Source organism: Erigeron canadensis, chromosome 4, assembly GCF_010389155.1.
Source record: "Erigeron canadensis isolate Cc75 chromosome 4, C_canadensis_v1, whole genome shotgun sequence".
Taxonomy (NCBI): Eukaryota; Viridiplantae; Streptophyta; class Magnoliopsida; order Asterales; family Asteraceae; genus Erigeron; species Erigeron canadensis.
This window is the reverse complement of record NC_057764.1, coordinates 32,555,177-32,581,393: the sequence shown is the minus strand read 5'-3', so window position 1 is coordinate 32,581,393 and position 26,217 is coordinate 32,555,177. Positions and strand designations below refer to the sequence as shown.

General features: G+C 30.2%; 2 protein-coding genes across 2 annotated transcripts; one reads left to right on the top strand and one right to left on the bottom strand.

The window, feature by feature from the left end:
- Nucleotides 1–9,362: 9,362 nt before the first annotated feature.
- Nucleotides 9,363–14,672, bottom strand: LOC122597742 (cyclin-D1-1). Its single transcript, XM_043770312.1, has 6 exons — nt 14,213–14,672; nt 13,631–13,720; nt 11,692–11,787; nt 11,373–11,574; nt 10,966–11,096; nt 9,363–10,824 (listed from the first exon to the last, which is right to left on the bottom strand). The coding sequence occupies exons 1-6, from the start codon at nt 14,465–14,467 to the stop codon at nt 10,618–10,620; spliced, it is 981 nt and encodes a 326-aa protein (XP_043626247.1). The 5' UTR covers nt 14,468–14,672; the 3' UTR covers nt 9,363–10,617.
- Nucleotides 14,673–20,516: 5,844 nt separating this feature from the next.
- LOC122597428 lies at nt 20,517–21,859 on the top strand. The gene is made up of 2 exons (XM_043770023.1): nt 20,517–21,304; nt 21,376–21,859. The coding sequence occupies exons 1-2, from the start codon at nt 20,517–20,519 to the stop codon at nt 21,857–21,859; spliced, it is 1,272 nt and encodes a 423-aa protein (XP_043625958.1).
- The last annotated feature ends 4,358 nt before the right edge of the window (nt 21,860–26,217 follow it).

Here is a 26,217-nt window from a genome sequence, read left to right as displayed (position 1 = left end):
TGTAAGTAATGTGTGTAATTGTAATTGATGTAAAGTGATAGTAGATATAATTTAGAAGATAAAGGATTAATGATATAAATTAATCTATAAAAGATAAAATGGTAATTTTTCATTTAACACTTTTATGAAAGAGAATGTAATAATTATTATAAGATAGTATAGATGAAATGGTTATCAAACAACTAAACCTCTTACTAAAGTTAACTTAGGAGAGCACTTTAACTTAATCATCTTTCTAATTAGTTAAAAAGTTTAAATGGGATCACCTAAGGTAAATAGTTGATATGAGAACTTTGTGTTTTGTTTTTTACTTTTTTTTATCGGTTACTAATTAAGGGTATATTGTGGGATATAGTAATGTACTCATTTTTAAGGTGATGGTTAACGTGAGTACGTGACATGATAAATTATAAGCAAATAAAATGAATAATTACGAATGGTTTGAAAATTCATCAATAAGAATCCAGATGTATAGATGTGCCTTCTAACTTTTGATCGAGTGGGGTGGATATGGAAAAAGGACGTTTTTTAGGCAATTGGTGATGTGGATTAATAATTAAATATCATTACTTAGGGATATTACATCTAATCTACTCGAGACGAGACTACACTAGATCTAAAGTTAAAAGCTTAGATGTGTTTCCACAATGTTTCTTTTAGAAAAAGTAAAATGTCAAATTAATACCTTAGACTCTAGATTTTTGTTTTGAGAATAATCCTGTTCTAATAAATAGTACTATATATATACTGTACTATAAATTTGAGGACGCGTTTGATTCATATAAATTTGATGACGCGTTTGGTTCACATAATGTTTTTGTAAGGAATGAAATCTTTCAAGGGAATTGAAATCTGAATGAATGAAATTTGACGGAATGTTTTTGATTTTATAAGAATTCTAGTGACGGAAGGAATGAAGTTCCTTCCTCAATCCCTAATGAATGAAGATTTTATCAAATAATGAAATGTTTACATTCTTATAAAATGAAATTCCTTATTCTTTGAACAATCAAATGTATTAAAAAATAAAAGTTTGACAGTTTGTTATTATGGTCTACTGAAAGTCAACATCTTTTTATCAAAATTCAACATCTTTATATCAAAAAGTCAACACTTTTATACTGAATCTTTTGACGGGGGTCTCAAACTAGGGGTGTTCATCGGTTCGGTTTTCGGTTATTTGGTCTATTTGGTTCGGGTTTTTCGGTTTTTTTGTTTTTATTTTTCAAAACCAAAACCTAATTCGAAATAGAAAAACCAAACCGAAAACCAAATTAGAATTCGGTTCGGTTTCGGTTTAAAACCGAAAAAACCAAATATGAAAAACACAAATTTACCATTTCTTTTTGTCTAAGTTGTGATTAACCAAAATAGGTTCATAATTTCAATTTTCACCAAAGTTGTAAATTTAAACCATATAGATAAACAAATAATATAAGTGAAACAACTAAACTCTTGTTTGTCATCATTATTAAAAATTATTCATCAAAATTAAATTTATCTAATTTCATAAAAAAGTTAATATGATAAACAAATAGACATATAAAGTGAAAATACATTAATAATTGTCCATAAAAAAGATACGAGTTAAATATTTTTAATGATACATAATAGTAATATAAGTTTTTCGGTTTTTTCAGTTTAACCAAATTCATTATCCTTTACCCATAACCAAACCAAAATCCGAATATATAATTCGGTTTCGGTTACAAACCAAACCCAAAACCAAATTCAAAAACGGTTTGGTTTTTTTCGGTTTTTTAAACGGTTCGGTTTACAGTTTAACCGGGTAAAAACCAAACCGTGAACACCCCTATCTCAAACTCACGGATTAAAACCATGATTTATGAAAAGGATTGAAATCTGTAATATTTGACACATAAAAATTGTATTCGTAGTTAACTCTTAAAAGAATTTAGACTTATTAAATAGCTAGGTAACTGGAACTTTAAAATGTTTCATGAATTTTTAGTTTTTTTTTTATAAAAACTTAAGTTTAAAAAAAAAAAAAGTAATGGGGGAACCCTAGCCCCGGTACCACAATTGGATACCCATTGACCCACCCCGTATGAGACATATGATGCCGGTAAAATACCTATATCCTAATCCCCACATGATCTGAGCATCTCAAAAGATCGAACCCGCGTGTTTAAACTTCACATATGGGTCTAGGCTTAATTGGTAACGGATACCTTAAGGGAATTATTTTTTGTCCCCAGCAGGGATCGGAAAAAAAAAAATTTAATTTTGATCCTCTTAATATTTTTTTTATGTCCGTTTTAACTTTTTGTCCGATACCACCCTGTAGGTCATTGAATGGATCATGGATGGTAACTACAATCTACAATATGTTTGCATTAACCAGGGTACTTCCTACTTGAGGTTATGTGAGGAGGTAACATAATTAGCTAACTAAATATGCATTGTAAATTAGACATCATACGCTAGAAGTATACATCTAATCATAAGGTATATATATATTAGTTGGTTGGTCTGGGGAAGTTTGATGAAGATAGATGTATATACCCCATAATCCCATATGATTGGATAATCGATCATGGATGCATGTCTACTTGTTTTTAACAAACATATAATTGAGTAAGTGTACATGGTGGGGAGTAAAGGGGTTGCCCGTCACGAGAGGGCGGTGTAGATGGTGGTGAAAAAAAGAAAAGGGCCAACATACTAGTCATATTCAACATAAACACCCAAATTTTATGGGTCCAACTCAACTCATATTACAGTTATACAACCAAGTCCCACGTTCATTCATTAGTGTCTTGTCTATTGCGTCATTTAGATTTGATACTAGAGTTTATAGACCGTGTACAACACTAGACACGGAATTTACGATATTATCAATTTTAATTCTTCATACATTTAAGTTATAAATTATAATTTTGTAAAAATACGGTTTTAAGTGTTATATTTTGCAAGTTGTTGTACAATAATCATAGATTCGTCACTGTCATTATTAGCCTAGACATATTGATTGATATGTTTGACATAGTCATTCCACAAGGGACATGTTATATATAATAATTTCTCTATTATAAAATATTTTAAAACTAGTTGTACTCATAATGTGATATTATTAATACGCAAAACTAATATATATAAAAGGAGAAAATTATGTACTTTCTTGATTGGGAGATAAAATAAATCTTAAATGAAGTTCATATTGATTTGGATTTAGTATTCAAGTAACGCTCTGTTTAAAACCGTGTTTTGTTATGTGATTGTCAAATGTTCTAGTAATTCCTATTGTGTTTAAAATGGTGATGTTATATATCGTCATCTGTTATTATGTTTGGGATATGTATCTAGAGTTTAATTTATGTTTATATTAAATATTAAACTAAATATTAATATTTATAATTTATAAAAATCTAATCTAATATTTGTTAATAAGTCATTAGGTTTTGAGATAAATTTTTGTAGACAATATTTCATATTTTGAACTTTGTTTAATTAATTAAATGATTGCAAATTTTAAAAAGTTCTCTCAAGTTGATGGCTAAATATATATATATATTAAGTATTCAGAGCTAAAAAGTGTATTTTATTGATAGAAAACAAAAAAAGTGTAAATTAATGAGACTTTTTCTACAAACTAATATAAATATCAATATAATAATATATTTGGATAATGATTATCAAGATTTTAATATGTAGTTTATCTAAATGATAACATCATCAAAAGTCAATTTAATGAAATGGAGTGATGTGATTGGTTAATAAATGATTAGTTCAACTGTCTTATAGTATATATTAAGATTATATATATATATATATTTACACATATACACTAGTGCTCAGGCCCGTCCAATGGATGGATAGTTTTAAAATATATTAATCAAAACTAACAAATTAGAATTCAAGTATATTAAATATATATCGAATAAAAATAATATACCTAAAAATAAAACATAAAACGATTCAAATAAGGCAAAAAGTTGAAAAAGTAATACGTAATAAACTAATCTTTTGGGGAAGTTATATCATACATATTTTTCTACACATTAATATAAATACTAATATAATAATATATTTAAATAATGATTATTAGGATTTTAATTTATAGTTAATCTAAATGAGGACATAAGCGACAGTGATTCGAGCAACAATAAATATGACCAATATCACAACTTAATCAATACGAAAGTTAAAGAAGAAACATATGAAAATTAAATCCATATAAATATTAATTCCAGATTATCTTTTTTTTCAACTTTAGTTAAATAAAAAGAGAAAAAAAAGTGTATGACCAATATTACAACTTAATCAATACGAAAGCTAAAGAAAAAACATATGAAAATTAACTCCGTATAAACATTGATTCCAGTTTACCCTTTTTTTCCAACTTTAGTTAAATAAAAAAAAAAGAAAAACAAGTGTATGACCGATATCACAACTTAATTAATATGAAAGTTAAAGAAGAATATTGATTCCGGTTTACCCTTTTTTTTCAACTTTAGTTAAATAAAAAGAGAAACAAAAAGTGTAGAGCATATAATTCGAAAGATACATATCAATTCATCAACAAAGATCATCTCGAACGTTTTGAATTTCTTCAGATTGTTCCACTCCGAAACAGTCCATAAATGCACAACACAAAGTCGTAGATGATGGTTAACATGTGTTGGCTTAAGCTCTTCAAGATGAATTAATGTGGTCTTAGTTTTTGTTGTTGAAGAAAAAGACATAATAAACCTATAATGGACAACAAACTAAATTAAGACAGATAATAATAATAACAATAACATAAGAATTCAATGTTAAATAATAATGATTAAATATGAATAAAGTATATAAATAAAAAAACCTTTTTGGTAGTCGATCGTAGTTTTTTTTTTAGCCATATATTTTTTTTTGTTTAGGATATGTGAGGGTTTTTTCTAGGTGATATATATATATATAGATAATATAAAGTTTTTTTTATAAGATTTTGTTATTAAATGTCGGTCATTTATTAAATAAATTTTTAAAAAGTAGAGGATTAATAAGGAGAGAGTTTTAGGCTAAAGAAGGGAGATTAAGGTGTTAAGTGTACCCCAAACGAAAAAGCCGTCATGAACCTATAATGGACAACAAACTAAATTAAAAGAGATAATAATAATTACAATAACATAAGAATTCAATGTTAAATAATAATAATAATAATAATAATAATAATAATAATAATAATAATAATAATAATAATAATAATAATAATAATGATCAAATGTGAATAAAGTTTATAAATAAAAAACCTTTTTGGTAGTCGATCGATGCTTTTTTTGCCGTAGTTTTTTTTGGTTTAAAATATGCGAGGGTTTTTTCCTAAGTGATAAATGTCGGTCATTTATTAAATAAATATTTAAAAAATAGAGAATTAATAAGAAGAGAGTATTAGACTAAAAGAGGGAGATTAGGGTGTCAAGTTTACCCCAGCCCCTCTTTTAGTTATATTATAGATATATATATAATATATATATATATATATATATTATTTGAAATAAATAGATAAATATAATTTCCATTTCAAGTAAAACATGTATTAGTCCAGTTGATCAAAGTCATTTTTTATTTTACTCAAGGTCTTGAAAAGCTTTGAGATTATTACCTTCAAATACTTATAACAGCTCATGGTCAACATCTTATTATTTAGGGTTCGTGTAAAACTTCACCGTTATATAGTGTGAACTTTCCCTGATATCGTATCCCGACTTAATGTTCGATTTTCTTTTTAAATAAGACAAATAAAACAATCTTTACCTCTTAACTGAAAATCGTTGTGCATTATAAAACTTTTCGTGCATAATTATATATTTTGTTTTTGTTATGTATTAGTTCATGAAAGTTATACAAATTGAACAATTTTAGATGTATTTTATTGGTGTAACTTATACCAAGAATTATACTGTATAACCCAAAAAATATATTTGAGGAAAGTTCAATAAGAGAAATTTATAATAGGAAGTCTATGATAATATAAGAGAAAATTACATTTTTCGTCCCTCAACTTGGCAAATTTTACAGTTTTGACCCTAAAGTGAATTAATTACAAAAAAAACCCTAAAGTTGGTCTTTTTTTCATTTTACACTCCACGACCTAACGGAGTTAAATTTTGGCCGTTAACACGTGAGGGCATTTCCGTCATTTTCTCCTTTAAGACCAAAAATGAAACAATATTCAACTTCAGGGACCAAAAGTGAAAACATATACAACTTTAGGGATCAAAAACATAACAACAGTTTAACTTTAAAAGGTGATAACACATCTCAAATAAACAACTCGTAAATAAATATAAACCTTCAAATCTATTGTTAGTTGAAAATTGAAACTAGAATCCTAACTATCAGAACTCCTAAATTGATAAATATATATAAAATATGAAAATATATATAGTTGGAAACTTCACACTACAATAATGAAACAGAGTGGGAACGTGGCGCATGACTCATGTAGTGGTGATGAGTTAAACTTAATTTCATCAACTTTATTGGGTATGTACCTCATTTTCATTGGATATACATTCTATATGAAAAACTTACAAAATAAAACTTAATTTAAATTTTTTACACTAGTTTGGATAGACAAAGGGTATGCAAATGTATACCCTGCCTAAGCTATACGTCCGCCACTGTATATAATGGTGGTGGTAATAGGTGGATATGGTGGCGATGAAGGATGAGCATAATGATGGCTGTTGTGCTCACGGTGGCCAGAATTTGGTGGTGGTTGTAGTGTATGTTTGAGTTTTTGTATTTTTTTTAATTTATAAATATATAAAACTAATATAAACATATTTATATAGTTGATGTTTGTTAGTATTTGTAGGATTATAGTTAGCATTTTGGATTTTTGGATGAATGGGGATGATGAATGAAGAAAAAAATGAGAGTTGGAAAAGACATGTGTAATATAAAAGCTCATTTTTTCAGATCAAGATTTTTTAAATTTTTGGTCTCTAAAGTTGTATATGTTTTCACTTTTGGTCCCTGAAGTTGTATATTTTTTCATTTTTGGTCTTAAAGGAGAAAATGACAGAAATGCCCTCACGTGCTTGGCACGTGTAAGGGTTAACGGCCAAAATTTAACTCCGTTAGGTCGCGGAGTGTAAAATGAAAAAAAGGACTAACTTTAGGGTTTTTTTGTAATTAATTCACTTTAGGGTCAAAACTGTGAAATTTGCCAAGTTGAGGGACGAAAAATGTAATTTTCTCTTAATATAAACACTTCTATCTTTGAATCACATATAACTAGATTGTTCATCAACGTATAAGCGATGAGACTAGTGAGAGTGTTTTTAACTATATATATCATTCAATGTATAAGAGTGGTTTCAATTCTTTTGCGCAAAAACAATTGATATTGTAAAAGTTATCTATTGATCTATTCATTTAAGGAAGTGATATTCGTACTATTGTTTCTGATTAATGTACCATAATATATAAGTTTTATAACTGACTGTACAAACCAGTATTACAAATGTATGGTACATTAATTAAAACAAATGGTACTAATATCATTTCTCATTCATTTAAGAAGATATGTGCCTTGCATAATGAAATCCAAAGTAAGCTACGTTGGCATCTCTATTCATAGAGTAGTGGACCTTTCGACTAAAATTGAAGAAATGAGTATACAAACGAATTATTGGACCTTTCAAGTTTCAACTAGGTAGTTGGCGGTAAAGAAAAATTGGAAACTAAACAATTATAAAAAAGTTATAAGTCTTGCAAAATCACACTCGAATGTTGACAAAGTTACCTAGAGTACTAGACTCACCTTTTTATTAAGTGTGCGTGAGTATTTTGGTACGGCCCCTCTGCAGATGGAAAAATAGATTCATATATACCGAACAAATGTTTCTCATATTAATTAATTCATGTTAATTAGTCCACTGTTACAAAAAAATAAATTGATGTTAATGTTCATAAAAATAAGGCGTCTGGTAATCCGACTACCTTTTTGGTAACTCGACTAGACTTTTTACAACGACCTAGAGAGGGGACCCGCTTTTATTCTGTCATATTTACCATTCATGTTAATTAGTCCACTGTTACAAAAAAATAAATTGATGTTAATGTTCATAAAAATAAGGCGTCTGGTAACCCGACCACCTTTTTGGTAACTTGACCAGACTTTTTGCAGCGACCTAGAGAGGGGACCCGCTTTTATTCTGTCATATTTACCATTATAGACATGGGGGCCCGCATTTTTTTTCACTTTTTGCAGCGAGGGTCGCTGCAAAAAGCGGTAGTGGTCTAGATACTTAAAAAAGGCTGGTTGGGATATGGGGGGCGAAAAATAATAATAATAAAATAAAATTGATGTTAGTCCCAAGGATTGGAGGTTTGATTAGCTGAAAGGACTTTTAGTGCTAATGTATGTCATCAACGATTGATAAGTCTTCAGCGAACAAATGACCAGTGAATTGAAAGAAAATGAAAGATCGATAATATATATTCAAGAGATCTATTCATTAACATGGAATCAATTAATGTTGACACAACACAAGAATAAACATGTTTGACAAATATATTCTACGGTTCTACTTAATTACTATTGTCATTCTATATCATTATATCAATATAGTACGAATTACATTTTATAAATATATCATATAAGTGCCTTTGTTACTTAGATTAAACTGATTTTTGGATCGGCTAAGCAGATCTAACCACCTAGATTTCTGTTTGTTTGTGTGGTCTTATTGGATAAAAATCTTCTAAAGTTGTTGAGATCAACTTTAGAAGCGAAGTTGGACAATCCTTAATATTTGGATTGAAATCAATGATTAAGATTTAAAAATTAAAATTTAAATTTTGACTATTGATTTTAATTTAAAGATTGAGATTCTTTTAACTGTATTTATAAAGTTGATACAACTTAAAAGATCTTTATCGGATCTTACTTTTTCATGTTCATTCTTTTGTACACTATTGTTTGATAGTTTATGGGATGTAAATGTAAATCCAAATTACATAATTGCCTTGGTGGGCCCCATATCCATAACAAAAACATGCAAAGATGAATAGTTGGGCTTCTTATATGATTGAATTGGTACGTATATACTTAAAGATGTTTCATTTAATTATATATGGCATTGTATCAACAACAAACCGTATATTTGTGGACTACCATGATATCATTTTTTAATTCCTTGCAACTTTTTTTGCATTATGGTGCAATATATATTATATCAAAAGCTGTAAAGTAATTTATGTATGGTGAAATATATATATAACACTACACATATGGATACATGACATGAGCAACACTCCACACCATAAAGCATGTACTTTTGAAGTGTAAAACAAAGAAGAAGCGTACAAATGACTTTCGTGTCAATCACGTGAGCTATAAAGAGAGATACAGAAAAGAGGGAACATGTTGAAATTATATAATTTCGTGAATATTCCACATGACCAATACAAACACGCTTAAAAAAACCAAAAAAAATTAAAAAATCTAAAGACAAGGCCCCAAAGACCTTTGGTATGGTTAGGCCAAAATCAGACCATTAGAAAGGGATATTTTTACCCCCTTTTACATTTTAAAAAAAAACACGTGTCACCATCACACGTGTGAATATCACTCCTAACAAAAGTAAGAAAAGAAAATTGTCCCTATTTTGTAAGTTAATTAGGGACTAATAACGTTGGAAAGATGTCCAAATATTTCCCGCCAAAAAAAAAACCACACATGCACACGTGTGAGAAGACATTCTTACCACTCAAAGTATGTGTCCTCTCAAAACCACTCTCAAAAATCAAATCTCTCTATATTTTTTTTTATGCAAAAATTAAATTAAATTAAATCTCAAGATAAAAAAAAATGGGGAGCCTTCCATGGTTGATTGTTTATCTCCTCTTTTTGACCTTTATTTTAGCTTCAATCTTTATAACTTTTTCCACCACTATACATTTCTGGCTCGAATCGATCACAAACTCTTCATACAATACGACGAATTTCATCGCGATCTTCATGTCTTACAAGATTTAGTACCATGGTCGATCGATCTTTCTTGATCACTCTTCAAACATATATAGCTCGTAGATAATCACATAGGTACTGTCTTAACAAACTTTTGTTGTTTCCAAAGTCCAAACACACTTCTAAATTAAACTTCTAGATAAGTAGATATCTAAGATGATATAATATATACACATATATATCAAACTTTATTTAAAAAGGGACCCACATACGCTCCTCCCCTCATTTTGATGCATTTAACAATGAATGCCACCTTTGAATTCATCAATCACACTTCCCACTTAACTTTCACACCAACGGCTGGCTCTCCCACTTTGTAATAAACAGTCTTTTTTTTTTTTAATTTCTCACACACCAAAATACTATGTACCAAACTCCCCTTTCCCTAGGGAATAAGCAAAAAAGCCATATTCATGATTTATGACATTTGCCCACCTACTAAAATAAATTAATAAAATCACTCTTAGTTAAGTATTTTTTTTAAGAATATATATTTGTTGATCCCTCTTGAAAATATAATTAGGAATCTTGGAGCACTTGGAATGAAGCCAAACCAAACCACTTTTTTTTTTTCTTTTTCCCCATCCTAGCCCAATTTTATTTATTTAGCTTATTATTATAGTCTAGCTCTTTTAACTAGAGCTTGATCTCTTGTCATCATCTACCCACGAGGAATTATTTAATTTCCTTCTTTTATAAGATGATGAGGATGGCGATGAAGATGAAGATGATGAGTCACCTGATCCAGTACTCATGCGAGTCATGACTCGTATATGTGTTTTTGATCTTTCTAATGGACTCACTCCTTGGACTAGACTATAACATTTCGAGATCTTCTCCTGAACAATTGATAAAAGAAAACTCAAGTTAGTTCAAAAAAAAATAAAAATGTGACATACTTTGCTAGTATTATATTATGTTTACATTTATATGATACAAGTGTGAAAAATATAATTATAAGAAAAAAAAAAGTGACATACTTTGCTAAGGCCATCACACCATGATTCGGCATGTTCAGCATTGATAAGTGAGAAATTAGAAAGATCACTTGCTGCACAAAGTATAGTTGCAGCAGCAATGCATGATGGCCAATACTCAAGTAAACTAGCTTCTGCAAGCAGAGTCAAACTTTATGGTCAACTTTTTTTGGTATTCGCATGCATGAATACTATATTACTATTTACTATTTAAGTCTGTTTACTTATTATTTAAGGCATATGACAGGTTGTTGGTTTGTTAATATCAAACACCTACATGCATGCGGATCATTAATTATTTCTATTTCTTATAATTTATATAAACTAGTCAAATGTCTCAAAATGCTACTATTAAAACATATATATAGTCACAATGTTTTAAATGTATTTATTTTAATGGTATTACGTACCTTGAATATTTGATAGAATGATTTGTGTGGCCCTTGAGATAAGGAAGCCGGTATAAGTCCCTGTTGAATCGATTTTGTGAGCAAAAAATCCGATGAAGCTAAAAGGCGTAACGGATCGTAGCCTCCAATCCAAAACACTTAACACCAGAAACTCCATTCTTCGGATTGTTCTTGGCTCGAAAATATACTTTGCACCTTCAACCTATATATATTATTATAATGATCAAATATTGATCAAGATAATTATCCTTAATAATTAAGTTGTGTTACTAATTAATGAAGCTGATTATATTTACATCTAATTAATTACTTGAATTACCTGAAGATCCACAATAGAAGGAACAAGGGGTTCTTCCATTTTAGCAGCCAAAGACAGACAAGCCACGGATAATAGTTGCAAAGGCCACCCATTTGCCTGTTGAAAGTTTAGATAAAAATAAAACTTTATATATTCTAATATAAGAAAATAATAATGTACCTAGTTTTATAATAATAACAATTATATTAGGTTGTGATTAAGTTAATATAATCAGTGTTTTCTGGTGGGACTAGAAGAGACAAAGGGGCACATCTCAAAGAAAACCTTTTCCTGTTGGATATAAAATTATATATATATATATATTTCTTTATAAGTTATACGGGGAAAATGAAATATAAGGTTGTCCGACACCTAAACCTAAGTGTGGAACAACTCACATACTAATATTTTATTATTTTTTGTTTAATGAATAAATGCATGGACTCACATGATTTTTCTAGATTAAAAAAACAATATGTGAGTGTTCCACACCTAAGCTTAGATACCTGACAGTTTTATATTCCCATCCCCAAGTTATATATAGAAGTGTTACAGGTGTACACAAATAGACAACGAAGTAGTTGAGCCCCAAATCACTCAAATAATTATTCCATGAAAAAGAAGTTTGTACTAATTATAATTAAAAATTAATTTCATACATGTACATATATTTTCTTCTTATGTATATCTAAAGTTTTTGGTAGGTAAATAATCATAAATGTAAAGAAAGCTAAATGCACAAAATCATATGGGGCCTAGTACGTTATTTTAATCATGCAACGACACATAAGAGATGAATATAAAAAGACACATACTACAAAGTTTTATTGCCTTATTAGCACAACCTATGTCCATTATCTACGGAACTAGTTAAAAAAATAGAAGGAAATGATATATAGACAAATACTTTGGGTGCTTAACTTGACTTAGTTGATAAATATTCAATAATTAATCATTTCAAACAAATGTCTTCTCGATATTTATAAAAGGTGTTTGGCATTATGTTTGCGAAACCGATTTTGTATTTGGAAATTGGAATAAAGTTTTCGAGAAAACATGTGTAACTTGTTTTATGTTCTCAAAATCGTGTTCTCGTAGTAGCTAGAGAAAATTGTGACTGATAAAAGGAGACACATTAAAAAACGTGGTTGACGAAAACTTGATTTGAATGGTCAAATAACATTTATTACATTCACTACAAATTCGTAGGGATCTAGATGGATCACTTGACTATCTTAGAATGTTAGGTTAATTCCTTTTTAAAGCTAAAATGAATCTGTACCTATAACATTTAATCGCATTCAACAGAAATATTAACAAGTTAATAATACAACAGTAATTCTTGATATATATATTTTAATAATTAATCTTTCGATTAACATCAAATTAGAAAAATTAATCACAAAAAATAATAGTATACAGTAATAGAAATATAATGCCCAATCTTTTATACATATAATACCATTCTATTCAAAGTTAAGATTAATTTCAACATGAAAACACATAAAAGAAATCTGAAAGAATAAGAAAATGTAATATCCAGAAATTACTTTTAAAATATTTTTATCGTCTTGCAAGTACAACAAAGGAAAAAACAAAAAGAGGAGCAAAAATGTGATTGCATAAATGCGGTCCCACTTATTAATCGACCAGTTCACTTCATATGAATCCCTCTGTAAAGTAATTATTTTAAACAAAGTATTACAAAATATATATTTAAATAATTTTAAGAATATCCTAACACATCCCCCTAATTAGTCACGTAAACTAGTCATAATCAATTCCTGTTAAATAGTATATTTCTTCCCATAAGACTTTTCTCATCTATCAACTGCATTATATAGTACTACTAAATATTATTTTATCCAAAAATAAATGTAAATAAATGAATTATTGAAAACTATCGTATTTTTAGTTCTTTGTATCATCATTTTTATAATAATTATAAAACGAAATTTACCACCGGAAATCCACGACAGTAGATGAATCGATCGAGGTAGTTAACTGCAAGATACGCCGTCAACGGCTGAAAACCATAAAACCGTTGTACCTGTAAAAACAATAAACACACAAATCTAAGTTTTTAATCGCAAGATCGATATCACATAGAGCTCTCACAAATTTATATTAGGTGAATTTTTTTTTATTAATGTTTGTTTTGTAATTATATATAATAAGGAAAATGATACTGGTACCATTTATTTTTATTAATCTAACTAAGTTATGCATCAGATACATGTACAGTATGCTATAAAATCTTGTACAATTTAATTATTTACCAAAATTTTTAGTGCGAATATCATTTACTTATACGAATAGCAACCTACTATTGTTCGTGGTAAAAAGTAGATAAGCGACAGGTCAAACCGGTCTACAATCATCTGACCGGTTTAAATCGCAGTTATCAAACTTTTTGTCACCAACAATAATAAAGAGTTACTATTATTATCAAAAATCATTTGAACGAGAAAACTAAAAAAGTCTTTGGTCTAGCTGTATATACGTGTATATATATATGTATATATCTATATATTAATTAGACCTTTAGGATCCATGCAACAGATTCTTCTCTAGCGGAAGCATCAAGAACATGAGACTGAAATCTTTCAACATAATCAATCCCAGGAACAAACTTACGTTCTTGTTCTATAAACTCAGCGATAGAATCATCGAAATCGGGACAATAATAATTATTTTCAGATTCATATGAACTCTCCGGTTGGTCTTCGCCGGACAATATGCCGGAATCCTCGCCGCAAAGTAAATCGGAGAAACAGTCAGAGTATGTTACTGACATGATGCAATGATGGATAAAAATGATTGCTTTTCATTCTGCTTCGAACATGTTTGCTTGAAACATGGTCAAGTTTTCCGGCGATTTGGTGGTCGGGGGACTAAGTCCACTAATGTATGTATATATATGTATGTGTGTGTGTGTATATATATTTCAAGTAGGAGTAGGAGTGGAGTGGTGTTGAGAAAGATGTTTATTGAGATGGCTCGTCTGTCTTCACTACTTATATATATGTGACTCTACGACTATACACCTATAATACATATATGTCTCCATATGTTAAGCGACTTATTTTTGTGTGTATTTGTAACGATATTTTCATTTTAAATAACAATTAAAAAAAATACAAAACACTTTCACTACTTTACACAAAGACACTGCTTTTCAATTTGTTTTCTATATAGCTTATTGTGATTATTTAAAAACTAAAATTTGTATGAAATCAAAATATTGACTAAACAAATTATGATGGAAAATGATTAATCAACCTAATTGATGTGCTTAAAAATATGTCTAAAACCTCAAAAATTTGACATGTGGATTCTATTAATTCTCCTTCCTAATCTTGCCCCTTGATTTTTTCACATGTCATCATCTTACAATTAGGCACAACTTTAGGCACCCCTATTAGGTTGATTTATCATTATCCAATTATGCTTGATAATTTAACATAGTGTGTTTATAGCTACCCACCACCACCAACACCATAGCCGGAAAATGTGATACAGTATGTACGAAGCTCTTAATCGAACGGCTGCATCGTTTAGGGGGCCTTCGCCCTTCTCGGTAGCCTACCTCATGGCATTTATAAGGGGTTAGAAGCCAAACGCATATGGGAATGGTGTGGATTTGATATGCAATGAAAATAGATAATGCGGTGGTTTGATATGATACAAACGCTACTCTTACTGCCATGGCTCCCCCATGGCATTCCTAAAGCAAATAGAGAGAATATAGATGATGGATTGATGGTGGTATATGATACAGACGCTACTCTTACTGTTATGGCTCCCCCATGGCACTCCTAGAGCAAAGAAAGAGTTAATGGATTGATGGTGGTGGTGGGCAGCTATATATAAACGTATTGTGGTAAGTTTCAAATCAGTGTTTTTTTGTTTTAACAACAATTTTAGTTATTAAATAAACATTTCACTACGGAATATATATTAATTTGTTTATTCTACAAAAATATTCATAGTCAATAAAAAATTATTTTATCATAGTCCTAACAAAAAAAATTCCGATCAACAGAGTTTCTTTTAAGCATGTTCTACTAGTTCTATCATTTTCACAAGGTAATACATATACAATAATAGCCAATGAATAAGTAATAAAATGATCAAACTAGTTATATGGGTTTAATGAAAGGGTAGTGATATATATATACTAACAATTTTTTTTACCATTTACAACAACTGTACACATTATACTACACAGTGTAATTATACTACACAGTGTACAACTGTATAAAACAAACATTGTTGTGGAAAGCTAAAAGTTGTTGTAGATCTATCATTTCCCTTAATGAAACCGTTCAACTAGATGGTTAAGATAAAACGCACCCTTAATTTTAATAATCGTGAGGTTGTAAGTTCAAGTTTCAAATTTTTTAAACATTCAATATATAACCGTATAATAGTGAAGCCTTGCACATACCCTAAAAAACGAGATATTTACCATGAGCCGTTACAAGTATTTACGAGATATTTACCAAGGTTTTGCTATCACTTAAGATCAAATTCAAGACCTTAGATAAAACCAATAGTGTCTATAACCAGTTGGACTAACCTTCATTGACTTCAAGTTTTATTTAGAATAAAAAATGAAGTTTGAAACTAGAGGATTCCAGTCATTTATTGTAAATTCTTTCTAGGGTAAATTACACTTTTCGTTCCTGAAGTTGGCACGTTTTTCACTTTTGATCCCTAAACTAAAATTACAATTTTGACCCTAAAGTTGGCCAATTTTTTCAATAATCGTCCTTTGGCCTTACGGCGTTAAAAAATGGTCGTTAACGTACACACGTGCTAGACACGTGAGGGCACTAATGTCATTTCACCTTACACCGAGGGACGAAAAGTGAAAAAATAGCTACCTGAGGGACGAAAAGTGAAAAAAATAGCTACTTGAGGGACGAAAAATGAAAATCATAAAAATAAATATATTCTTCCATTCTTTCTTTTCCGATGGAATTTTCTGACTAGACATTTATTTCCCCTTTACCCCCAAGCCTCTTCAATCACCACCACCTAATAACCACCAACAACAGCCTCCGCTACCAGCCACCGTCGTCTGTAACCAACACCAGCCATCGCCGTCTATAACTATCACGAGCCACTGCCACCTACCGCCACCTCCGGCCACCGCTGCCTATAATTACCACCTGCCACTACAATCAACACCAGCCACCACCGCCTACAATCACCACCAGCCACTGCTGCCTACAATTGCCACCAAACACCGCCGTCTACATTCCCCATCAACCAACCGTCGCCGCCTAGAATCACCACCAACCAACTGTCGCCACCTAGAATCACCACCATCCACCGTCCTCCTTTAAATTAAAATCAAAATTTAAAAAAGAAAAAAAAAGCGTGAATCTATCAACTAATCTAACGTTTAATTTCCAAGTTTAAATTATTATGTTAATGTTGTTAAACAATTATGTTGAAATATATTTTTAAAGTTCTGTTGCATATAATTATTTCAAAAATACTTATGTTTGTATATAAATTTCCAATCCTAATTCTTCTCGAGTTCAGTCCGATTCTCCAAAAATTCTTGACTCCTCCCTCGCCGAGTCCAATCCGAAACATGAATTCTCGAAACTTGGTTATATCAATGTTTTGATGCACCTATATTCTTCTCTTTTTTTTAGCATTCTTTTTTTGGTTACGTTTTCAAACAAGTTACTGCATTTATTTCTCTATATAATTTTAATGGTTGTTATATCTTATGTTGATATATAAGACAATTATCTGTTTTAGTGTTTGGAAACATCCGTAAAAATGTATGGAATTTCCTTGGTTCTCTTAAAATAAAAGTCAAACTTAAAGAGTTATTTTTATAAGGGTTTTGCAAATTGAAATCTAAATTCCACCCTTTACCATGTTTGGTTGAGAATAAGAAATGAATTCGAATTATAAATTTTCCATCAAATTCCTTAAATTATAGAATTCAAGATTACATCAAGAAAGTTTAACATTTCAATTGAATGTTTGTAACTTTACCAAAAAAAACTTTAAACAAATAAAGTATATTATTAGTTATGTTATTATTATTACTATTATTGTTTACAATAATTGTTATAATTTAAATTAAAATTATTTTCATTTTATCATTATTATCACATATTTTTTATATTATTATTCATATTATATTTTTAAATTCAGTTATTAATATTATTAAATATCTACATTATTATTATTATTGATTTAATATTTACGTTATTTTTATTATTTTTTTATTTTCATACTTTTAATAATAATAATCTTAATAAAATTATATTTATTATAATAATTATTATCTTTTTTATTATTTATTATTTATTCATATTTTTATTATAATTTATATTTACTATTTTTATAAATTATCATTTATTTATTTATAATTAATTATATATAATATTATTTATTTATTTTTGTATTAATATTATTAATATTTATTATTCATAATAAATATTTTATGGTGTATTTTTATTAATATTAATATTTACATTTATTTATATTTATTATTTTATTATTAACAAAAATAATCCCAAATAAATTACTTTTATTATTAATATTTATATTTTTATACTAATATTATTAATACTTATTATTATAAATAATATTATTATTTTTATATTAATATTCCTATTTTTATTACTGATATTTATTTATTTTATTATTTATATATCTTTAATTATATTTATTTATTATTATAAGAGTTCAATAAGGGTATTATTGTCATTTTTCATAGTTTGAATTCAGATTTCTTCTACTAAATTACATTTAATTATGTCAATCAATCACATGACAAGTTTTAAATTTTTTAATTCCGATTTTATTTAAATTTCTATTATTTTACAGATTTCAATTCTTTTAAAAACATTATATGTACCAAACTGTCCTTAAAGGCTTTTATGAAGGTGTATTAAATAATTGTACACTTAACATAAACTTCAGTGGTGGACTTTCGATATGGAAATGTACAAATTTTTTATACATGTTAAATAAAATTTTAAGGGCTTTATTTAGTATTTTCCCTTTTATAATAAACTTTGTGTAGATCCCCAAAATCATGTATACAAATATTCAAAGGAAATGCAGTTTTCGATTATAACATTTTTTTTTTAAAATTCAACTTTTAATCTTTCACAAATCTTAGAATCAAGTATATAAAAAATATCTAACATAGAAAATACGTGTGGAAAGTTTATTCCGTTGATAAAAATCAAAAGTTAAGTTATATTCTAAATATTAGAATTTTATAATCGGATTTATAAATTTAAAAAGTAATGCAATATTTGTTGTATTTTATGGTGTCATTCCCAAGAAATGTCATATTATTTGGTCCCATTTATATGTTGTTACGAAGGACACCACATGAGGCTGATCTTGATATCCATGCTAGTAATTTGTTATTTTTATGGTGATATACAACTTTCATCTATCTTAGGCCGTTAGATGTTAAGGATGTAAATAGATCATACCAACTGAATTGAGTAACAAGAATTCAGATTTCGCTTGTTTAGTAATCACTTCCGTTTGTTAAAGGAAGATGAGAGGGTTGATTGTCATGACTCTCTCCACCCTTAGGAATTTGATATTCAAAAGTATGAAAATGATAGAATCCTTTTTACAAACTTGAAAAATTATATATTAAATAATATTTTAGTAACTCTTTTAGTTTTAAAATATACAGATATGAAAACATTTTTATGTTTATGCCAAATGATACAATGAATGACATTTGTCATTCGTCTTGTTTGGAATATACAGTTGGATCATTGTGCCGTATCCAACAGTATCATTTATTTTTAGTTATTCGTTACCTGTTACATTAAATCTCACAATTTGTTGTAGATCAATAAAGTTTTTTACATAGAAACATAATATATCATCTCGTTAAATATAGCTTATTAAATCTTCTAATAACGTTAAACATGACATGGAACCCATTTTACCTCTTTCTTAATTGTATCTATTAATTTATGTCATGTTCATTGGTAGGATAATTAGGCTAACTTTCTATTAAGATATATAATTCCTTTTGCAAATCTTAAAAATCTTTAAGTTTACTTTCCCAGTAATGATTTATATGTCTTAAACATAGGCTTAAAAATATACTTAAAACATTCAATAAATGTCACTCATTCTCTTTTATTATCTCCAACTTTAATCATGTCATGTGTCATCACTTGATTTTTAAGCATATCTTTAGGCATATTATTTAGACATGTCATCATTTTCTTACCTTTAACCATATAAATATTTTTATATATTCATTTATTTTTTACATCACCTCATATTTATTTGATATAAAAAATAGTAAAAAATAAATATATATTTCAAACATATCCTTCGATAAAAATTTATTCCCACAAATATCAAACAGTTATATACTTCAATGGTTAACAAACATATTCTTAACTAAGGATTATATCCTTAAGGATCTGCCTTATGCCATTCATTCTCCGTTCGTCCTCCTCATACGGACGAGTGAACACCGTGGGGGTGGACTCGTCTTTCACTCGTCCCACCCCCATTCGTTCCCCTACGCACGAGTTGCTTTCTTTTTCTTTTTTCTTTTTTCTGAATGTAACGGAAACTTTTAAAACTTTCAAAGGTTGACACATTTGGCCCCTTAACGGCTAGGAACTTCAAAAATGAACTTTCAGGTTTGGCAGATTTGGTCCCTAACGGCTATTTTCCTTTCCAAGGCTTTATATACTACCATTTCACTATTATTCACACATATCTCTTCCATATTCACTTTACACTTACACATAAACATCTTAATAACACAAATCATTATGTCATTCCAAATTCCTTCATGTTTGAACACTTATATGAATCCCAATTTGTTTCAAGAAGACTCCGGTGATGAGGAGTTTATGGGGATCATGTCGGATTGTGTTGATTTGCTTGAGAAAGGTGAAACATCCGGGAGACCACGTATACCACACACCGTCATAAGAAGAGATCGTGAAACTGCCGATGAGCAACTAATGGCGGATTATTTTGTTAAAGATGCAAAGTACACGCTTTGGTATTTTAGGCGCCGGTTCCGAATGTTGAGACCGTTGTTCATGCGCATAGTTAATGATATACTCTCGTATCCGTCTCGACATCCAGGTCATGTGCCCGAGCATTTTAGAAGAATGCAAGACAAGCTTCTTGATGGGCGAAAACGGGTGGGTTTTAGTACAATAAAAAAGTGTGTGTCCGCCATACGTCAATTGGCGTATGGATACAACCCTGGCGCACTTGACGACTATCTTCAAATTGGAGAGGGAACGAGTAGAGTATACCTAGACCACTATTCCAAATGTGTGTTTCAACTATACAAAGAGGAGTACTTGCGCAGACCAACACCAGAGGATATAGATCGATTGTATGATAAATACGAAGAGCTTCATGGTTTCCCGAGGATGCTTGGGAGCATCGATTGTATGCATTGGCCTTGGAAAAATTGTCCTAAGGCATGGCAAGGGCAATACACGCGTGGTGATCACGACCATCCAACAATCATGCTTGAAGCAGTTGCCTCATACGATTTATGGATTTGGCATGCATATTTTGGCACAGCGGGATCCAACAATGACATAAATGTGCTAAATAATTCCCCTGTATTTAGGTACTTTAAATTTCTTGTTTATTCTTTGTTTTCAAAAACATTGTTTTTGTGTTAATCTTTGTTGTATTTAGGGAAATCATCGAGGATCGTGCTCAAGATTCTTCGTTTAAGGTTAACGGAACACACTACAGAAAATGGTACTACCTCCGGAGTAGTCAATGTTTGTTAAGTCGTACTCATGCCCGCAAGAAGAAAAGAAGAAAAAAATTCAAACAATATCAAGAAAGTGCGAGAAAGGATGTTGAGCGTGCATTTAGATCTCTTCAAAATCAATGGCATATTCTAACCCAACCAGCCAGAGCTAAAAGCATTAACCGGATTTGTCGAACCAAGTACGCATGTGTTATATTGCACAACATGATAGTTGAAGGCTCGAGCCACACCATAAGCACACTTGAGGAAGACGGTTTAATCCAACCACCTACTTTTCAACGTACTTTCGAGGAGAGGATGGCGGTTCACGAGCGTACCAACAAGGAGCTTCGTGACCGACATGTGCATCACGCCCTTCGTCATGATCTTACGGAGCATATATTGCGTCTTCCTTCGTCATGAATTATGTTTAAGTATTTCGGATTATTGGTTCTTGTTTTTTAAGTATTTCAGAATAAATTTTTTTATTTTAGTATCTTTTTCGTTTTTATTTAGGAATGTTGTTATTTAAGTTTTAATTTTAATGAATGGTGTGTTTGATTTTAGTGTTTTATTTAGTTGTTGTTAAATTATGAGGGATTGAAAGTGTAAAGTTGGATAAAGTGTAGAATTAAATAAAAGGTAGGTCCAAGACTAGTTCTGCGTATAAGGTTGGATTTGGGGGGATTAGTCCTTGGACGGTTTTTTGCTGAGTGGCGCTGATTAGGACTAGTCCTCCTGAGGACGAGTCCTGGCATAAGGCTGCCCCTAATAGTAACCACTGGGATGTTCTTAACCACCGAGATAATACATCATCATAGGTGGAACCACATTATAATTAGGCTATCCCGATACGGATTCGCTAAGTTGACGTAAGGTAATTCTTTTGAAAAATGATGTATTTTTTATTAGTTGTACGAATCAAAATATTATGAGATACCGGTCAATGTAACCAAATCTAGACTTTTAAAAGATTGCCAAACAATAAAACTAGTGCAACTAAATGATAGCTAGGAAACTACCAAAATGTCAAAAAACTATAGCTAAATACCGTTAAGGTAGCAAAAAAAAAACTTCAACTTGCTAAGGTCTTAACATTATACTCGTAATCGTTATTTTATGCCGATACAAGGCTAATGATAACAAAACTTTTTTTCCTACGCATGACTTTGAATCCTGGTTCTGCCGCTATATATACACCGTAAACTACAACCTCTGAAATACGAGTCTATGAACCGCAAGACACTCAAAGCATGAAACAACATCTCACATTTTGCAAAGTAAGTAACAAACTGAACGATAAATCACATATACATCAACCATCAACTACAAATACCATTTAGGATGGAGGGAGTGGAAAGGGAGATGAGAGGGTTGAGAGTGGATCGACACCCACTACGGCGAGATAGAGGAGGGTTGGAGGCTAGCGAGCTTTGAGCTCGTGGAGGGTTGGGAGGGAGATGGGGGAAAAAGGACTGAATGTGTAAACTAATATGACCGTTTTAGGGACCTATTGTGTAGTATTGCAGACGTCTGGGACCAAAAGTGTAAACTGGACCAAACTTTTATTTTATTTTTTTCCTTCAGCTGTTATGCACGTTGCTTTTCTTTTTCCCTCCAACCTAAGTTCTTTTTTTTTTAGCAAAATAGATTGTTTTTTTTAGCTGCTTTTTTTTATATATAATTTTTTATGATATTTTTTTAAGTTTTTTTTTTTAGCTAGCTGTAAGTTTTGATGTTTCTTTTTTTTTCCAACTTTTTTTTGGCATATTGTAAACTTCTTTTTTTTTATTCATGTAATGTTTTTTATTATTATGTAACATCTTTTTTAATATTACATAATGTGTTTTGTTATTAATAAAACTTTTAAATTAAAAAATAGGTTAATTATGTAAAGTTTATAAATGTTAAAGATAGATTATTAAAATATGAAGAAAAGGTTGGGAGTTTCGGTTGCCACTAAAAAAGGTTGAAAAAAAAAGTTGAATGGTTAAAATGAGGTGGGGTAATTTGATTGGATAATTAGAGGGAGATGAACCCTCCGACTCCTTCCTCCTTACCATCTGAGCCAAAAACTACATACAACAAACGAATGAACCAATTGAACATGAACAAAGAACTATACACCATAAAAGATAAAACATCAAACATACACACCAACCTAGGATAGTAGGATCTTCCGCCTTGCAGTCACTATTTCCATTGTTTGATATACTGTAAGGGAGTGTTTGGTATGATTGAATGGAAAGAGGAGAAAAGGAATGAGAAAGACTTCCCTTGTTTGTTAACATCGAAGAAAGGGAATGAAAAAGGAGAAGTGAGAATGGAGAAAATTTATTTTTTTTTTCTTTTCAAGATGTTATATGTAATAAATGCATTGTTATTTAAAATTTTATTTTTTATATATTCATTATCTGTGCATACCAAACAACGGGATCCATTCTCTTTCCAAATACTTATTCCCTTTCTCACTATTTTCATTCTCTATTACATTTCCATTTCTATGATTCCCTCCTACCAAACACCCCTAAGGGATCGAGCCATGCGGATAAATAACTAGGATAATAAAAATTACACACCTCCCAATTTTTTATCATGAAAAAAAATATCATGTTTAGACTAGGGAATTAGACCTCAATGATATACATATACTACATGCAAACAAACTTAAAGAACAAATCAAAACACTTATATTGTAGTATAGAGTTGGTGCTGATAGAAAAGGCATAAAACGTACATAGTGTTTGTGAATTGTGATATCTAATGTGTAACGTTATAGTTATTAAGTTCATTTGTCATGGCTATTCACTAATTCATACAATTCCTTTTCTTAGACTATCTCCAATGTTAAGGAGGTTCTTAAGCGTCTTTGAACTACCACATCATATCCTTACAAATCCTTATACATTTTTACAAATTTTTCAAATCTTATAATTTCATCTATAACCATACAAATACCCTTACATATCCTTTTACCTCTACTAAAAACAAAAATATATTAGGTAAGGACAACTAAGGGCAGGTGATGATATACCCATACGGAGCTCTAGCTCCGTATCCGAAGCAGAATACGAAGTTACTTTCGTACAGGAAAACACATAACGGAGCTTAACCTCCGATTAACATAATCATCTCGGAGCTCCGAAGGTAATGAATACCCAACTCCGAGGAGATCGAATAAAGATCCCTCCCGCAATTAATCTATTGAATATATATTAAGCTCTGATATACTCGGACATAATTAGGTAACAAGATTACTACAAATCTACTCAAGAAGGAAACAAGATATTTACAAAGGAGAAAGAGATTTACCCTAATTCTCTTACCATCCTCTCCAAGTTATTTACCCTCTATATAAATAGAGAAGGAGCCTCACGGCATATTCATTCATACTCACTCATAACATATCGAATTCCTAAACCCTAAGTCGAACACAAATCGACTTATAAACCTCACGCAAATACGCATCATGCAAGAAAAACCCTAACTCATAGTTTATTCGACCTCTGAATAAACCCTAAACAAAACCCTAAGTCGAACGAATCGACTTAGACATAAATCCACCCGGCGTAAAGCGGTCTCCGACCCTCTGACCGTAAGGGAATCACCGAATAACACCGACAACCCCACTCACACCTCCGGTTGAGCCATAGTGTGATTATTTGATCAAACAGCAGGTAAGGGCATCTTTCAAAAAATCCGTAGTTTTGGACAAACTTCAACGGCAAATGATATCCAAGGACACCTAAGGGTACCTTCATTGGAGATAGCCTTAGGTTTTTTACAAATTGATGGTATTTTCGATCATTAATTAGTTTTGTTACCTTTTTAAGCCCACCTTATCCCAACCAAACTTTTTTGGTATCTCGATTATACCTACTAGTTGCAGCGATAGTCGCTGAAAATAGTCTGGTTTAATTAACAAAAGTCTGGTCGGGATATCAGCCGCCTTTTTATTATACGAGTACTAAACTTGTATAAATACAAAATGTTTTGTTTGAAACTCGAAATATAATATGTAAAATAATAAGAGTTGTTTATATGCGCTTAGTTTCTTGGGTCTTGACTGACAGGATTGACCAGTCAAAACTGACATTTGGTTTGGATCCAGCAAAGAAATCGATAAATGTGAAAGATAGGAGGGATTAAACCGAGAAGGACCGACTGACGGGAGTCATGTCCCTTTTTCCATGTCATTTTTATATTAACTTGTTCACTTTTAAGAATAAAAAAAAATAAAATGAAAAATCATAATTCGTTATGTTTTACTGTTTTATGCATGTACTCGTATTTCATTTAACTTAATTCTAACTTCTTTAGCTTATTTAAAAAACTCTGAATTTTGGTCCTTATGCACCTTTTTATAACCTTTAACCATTGAGAGACAAAACTTTTGACAAAATGTGATAATTTATATGACTATTACGTAAATTAGGAGAAAAAACTTGTAAACGATGAAGATTAAACTACTCGATACATATAATATCATGTTTTGAGGCATAAACATCAAAAGATAAGTTTAATACATTTTCATCTATTGTTTTTTTTTCAAAAAGCTGTTTACTAATGTTTTCGTTTTCAATTCTTGTTAAAATGACAATATATTAAAATAAAAGGTTACTAATAAAGTACTAAAAATCGAAAAGTACAAAAGTATAGGTGAAATACAAATACAAGATTACGACAACCCAAAAACCCAGAGCTAATCCAAAATCGATATCTAGATCCAACACAAAACAGTTAGATCATAAGTACTTAAATATGAAAATTCACACTAAAAG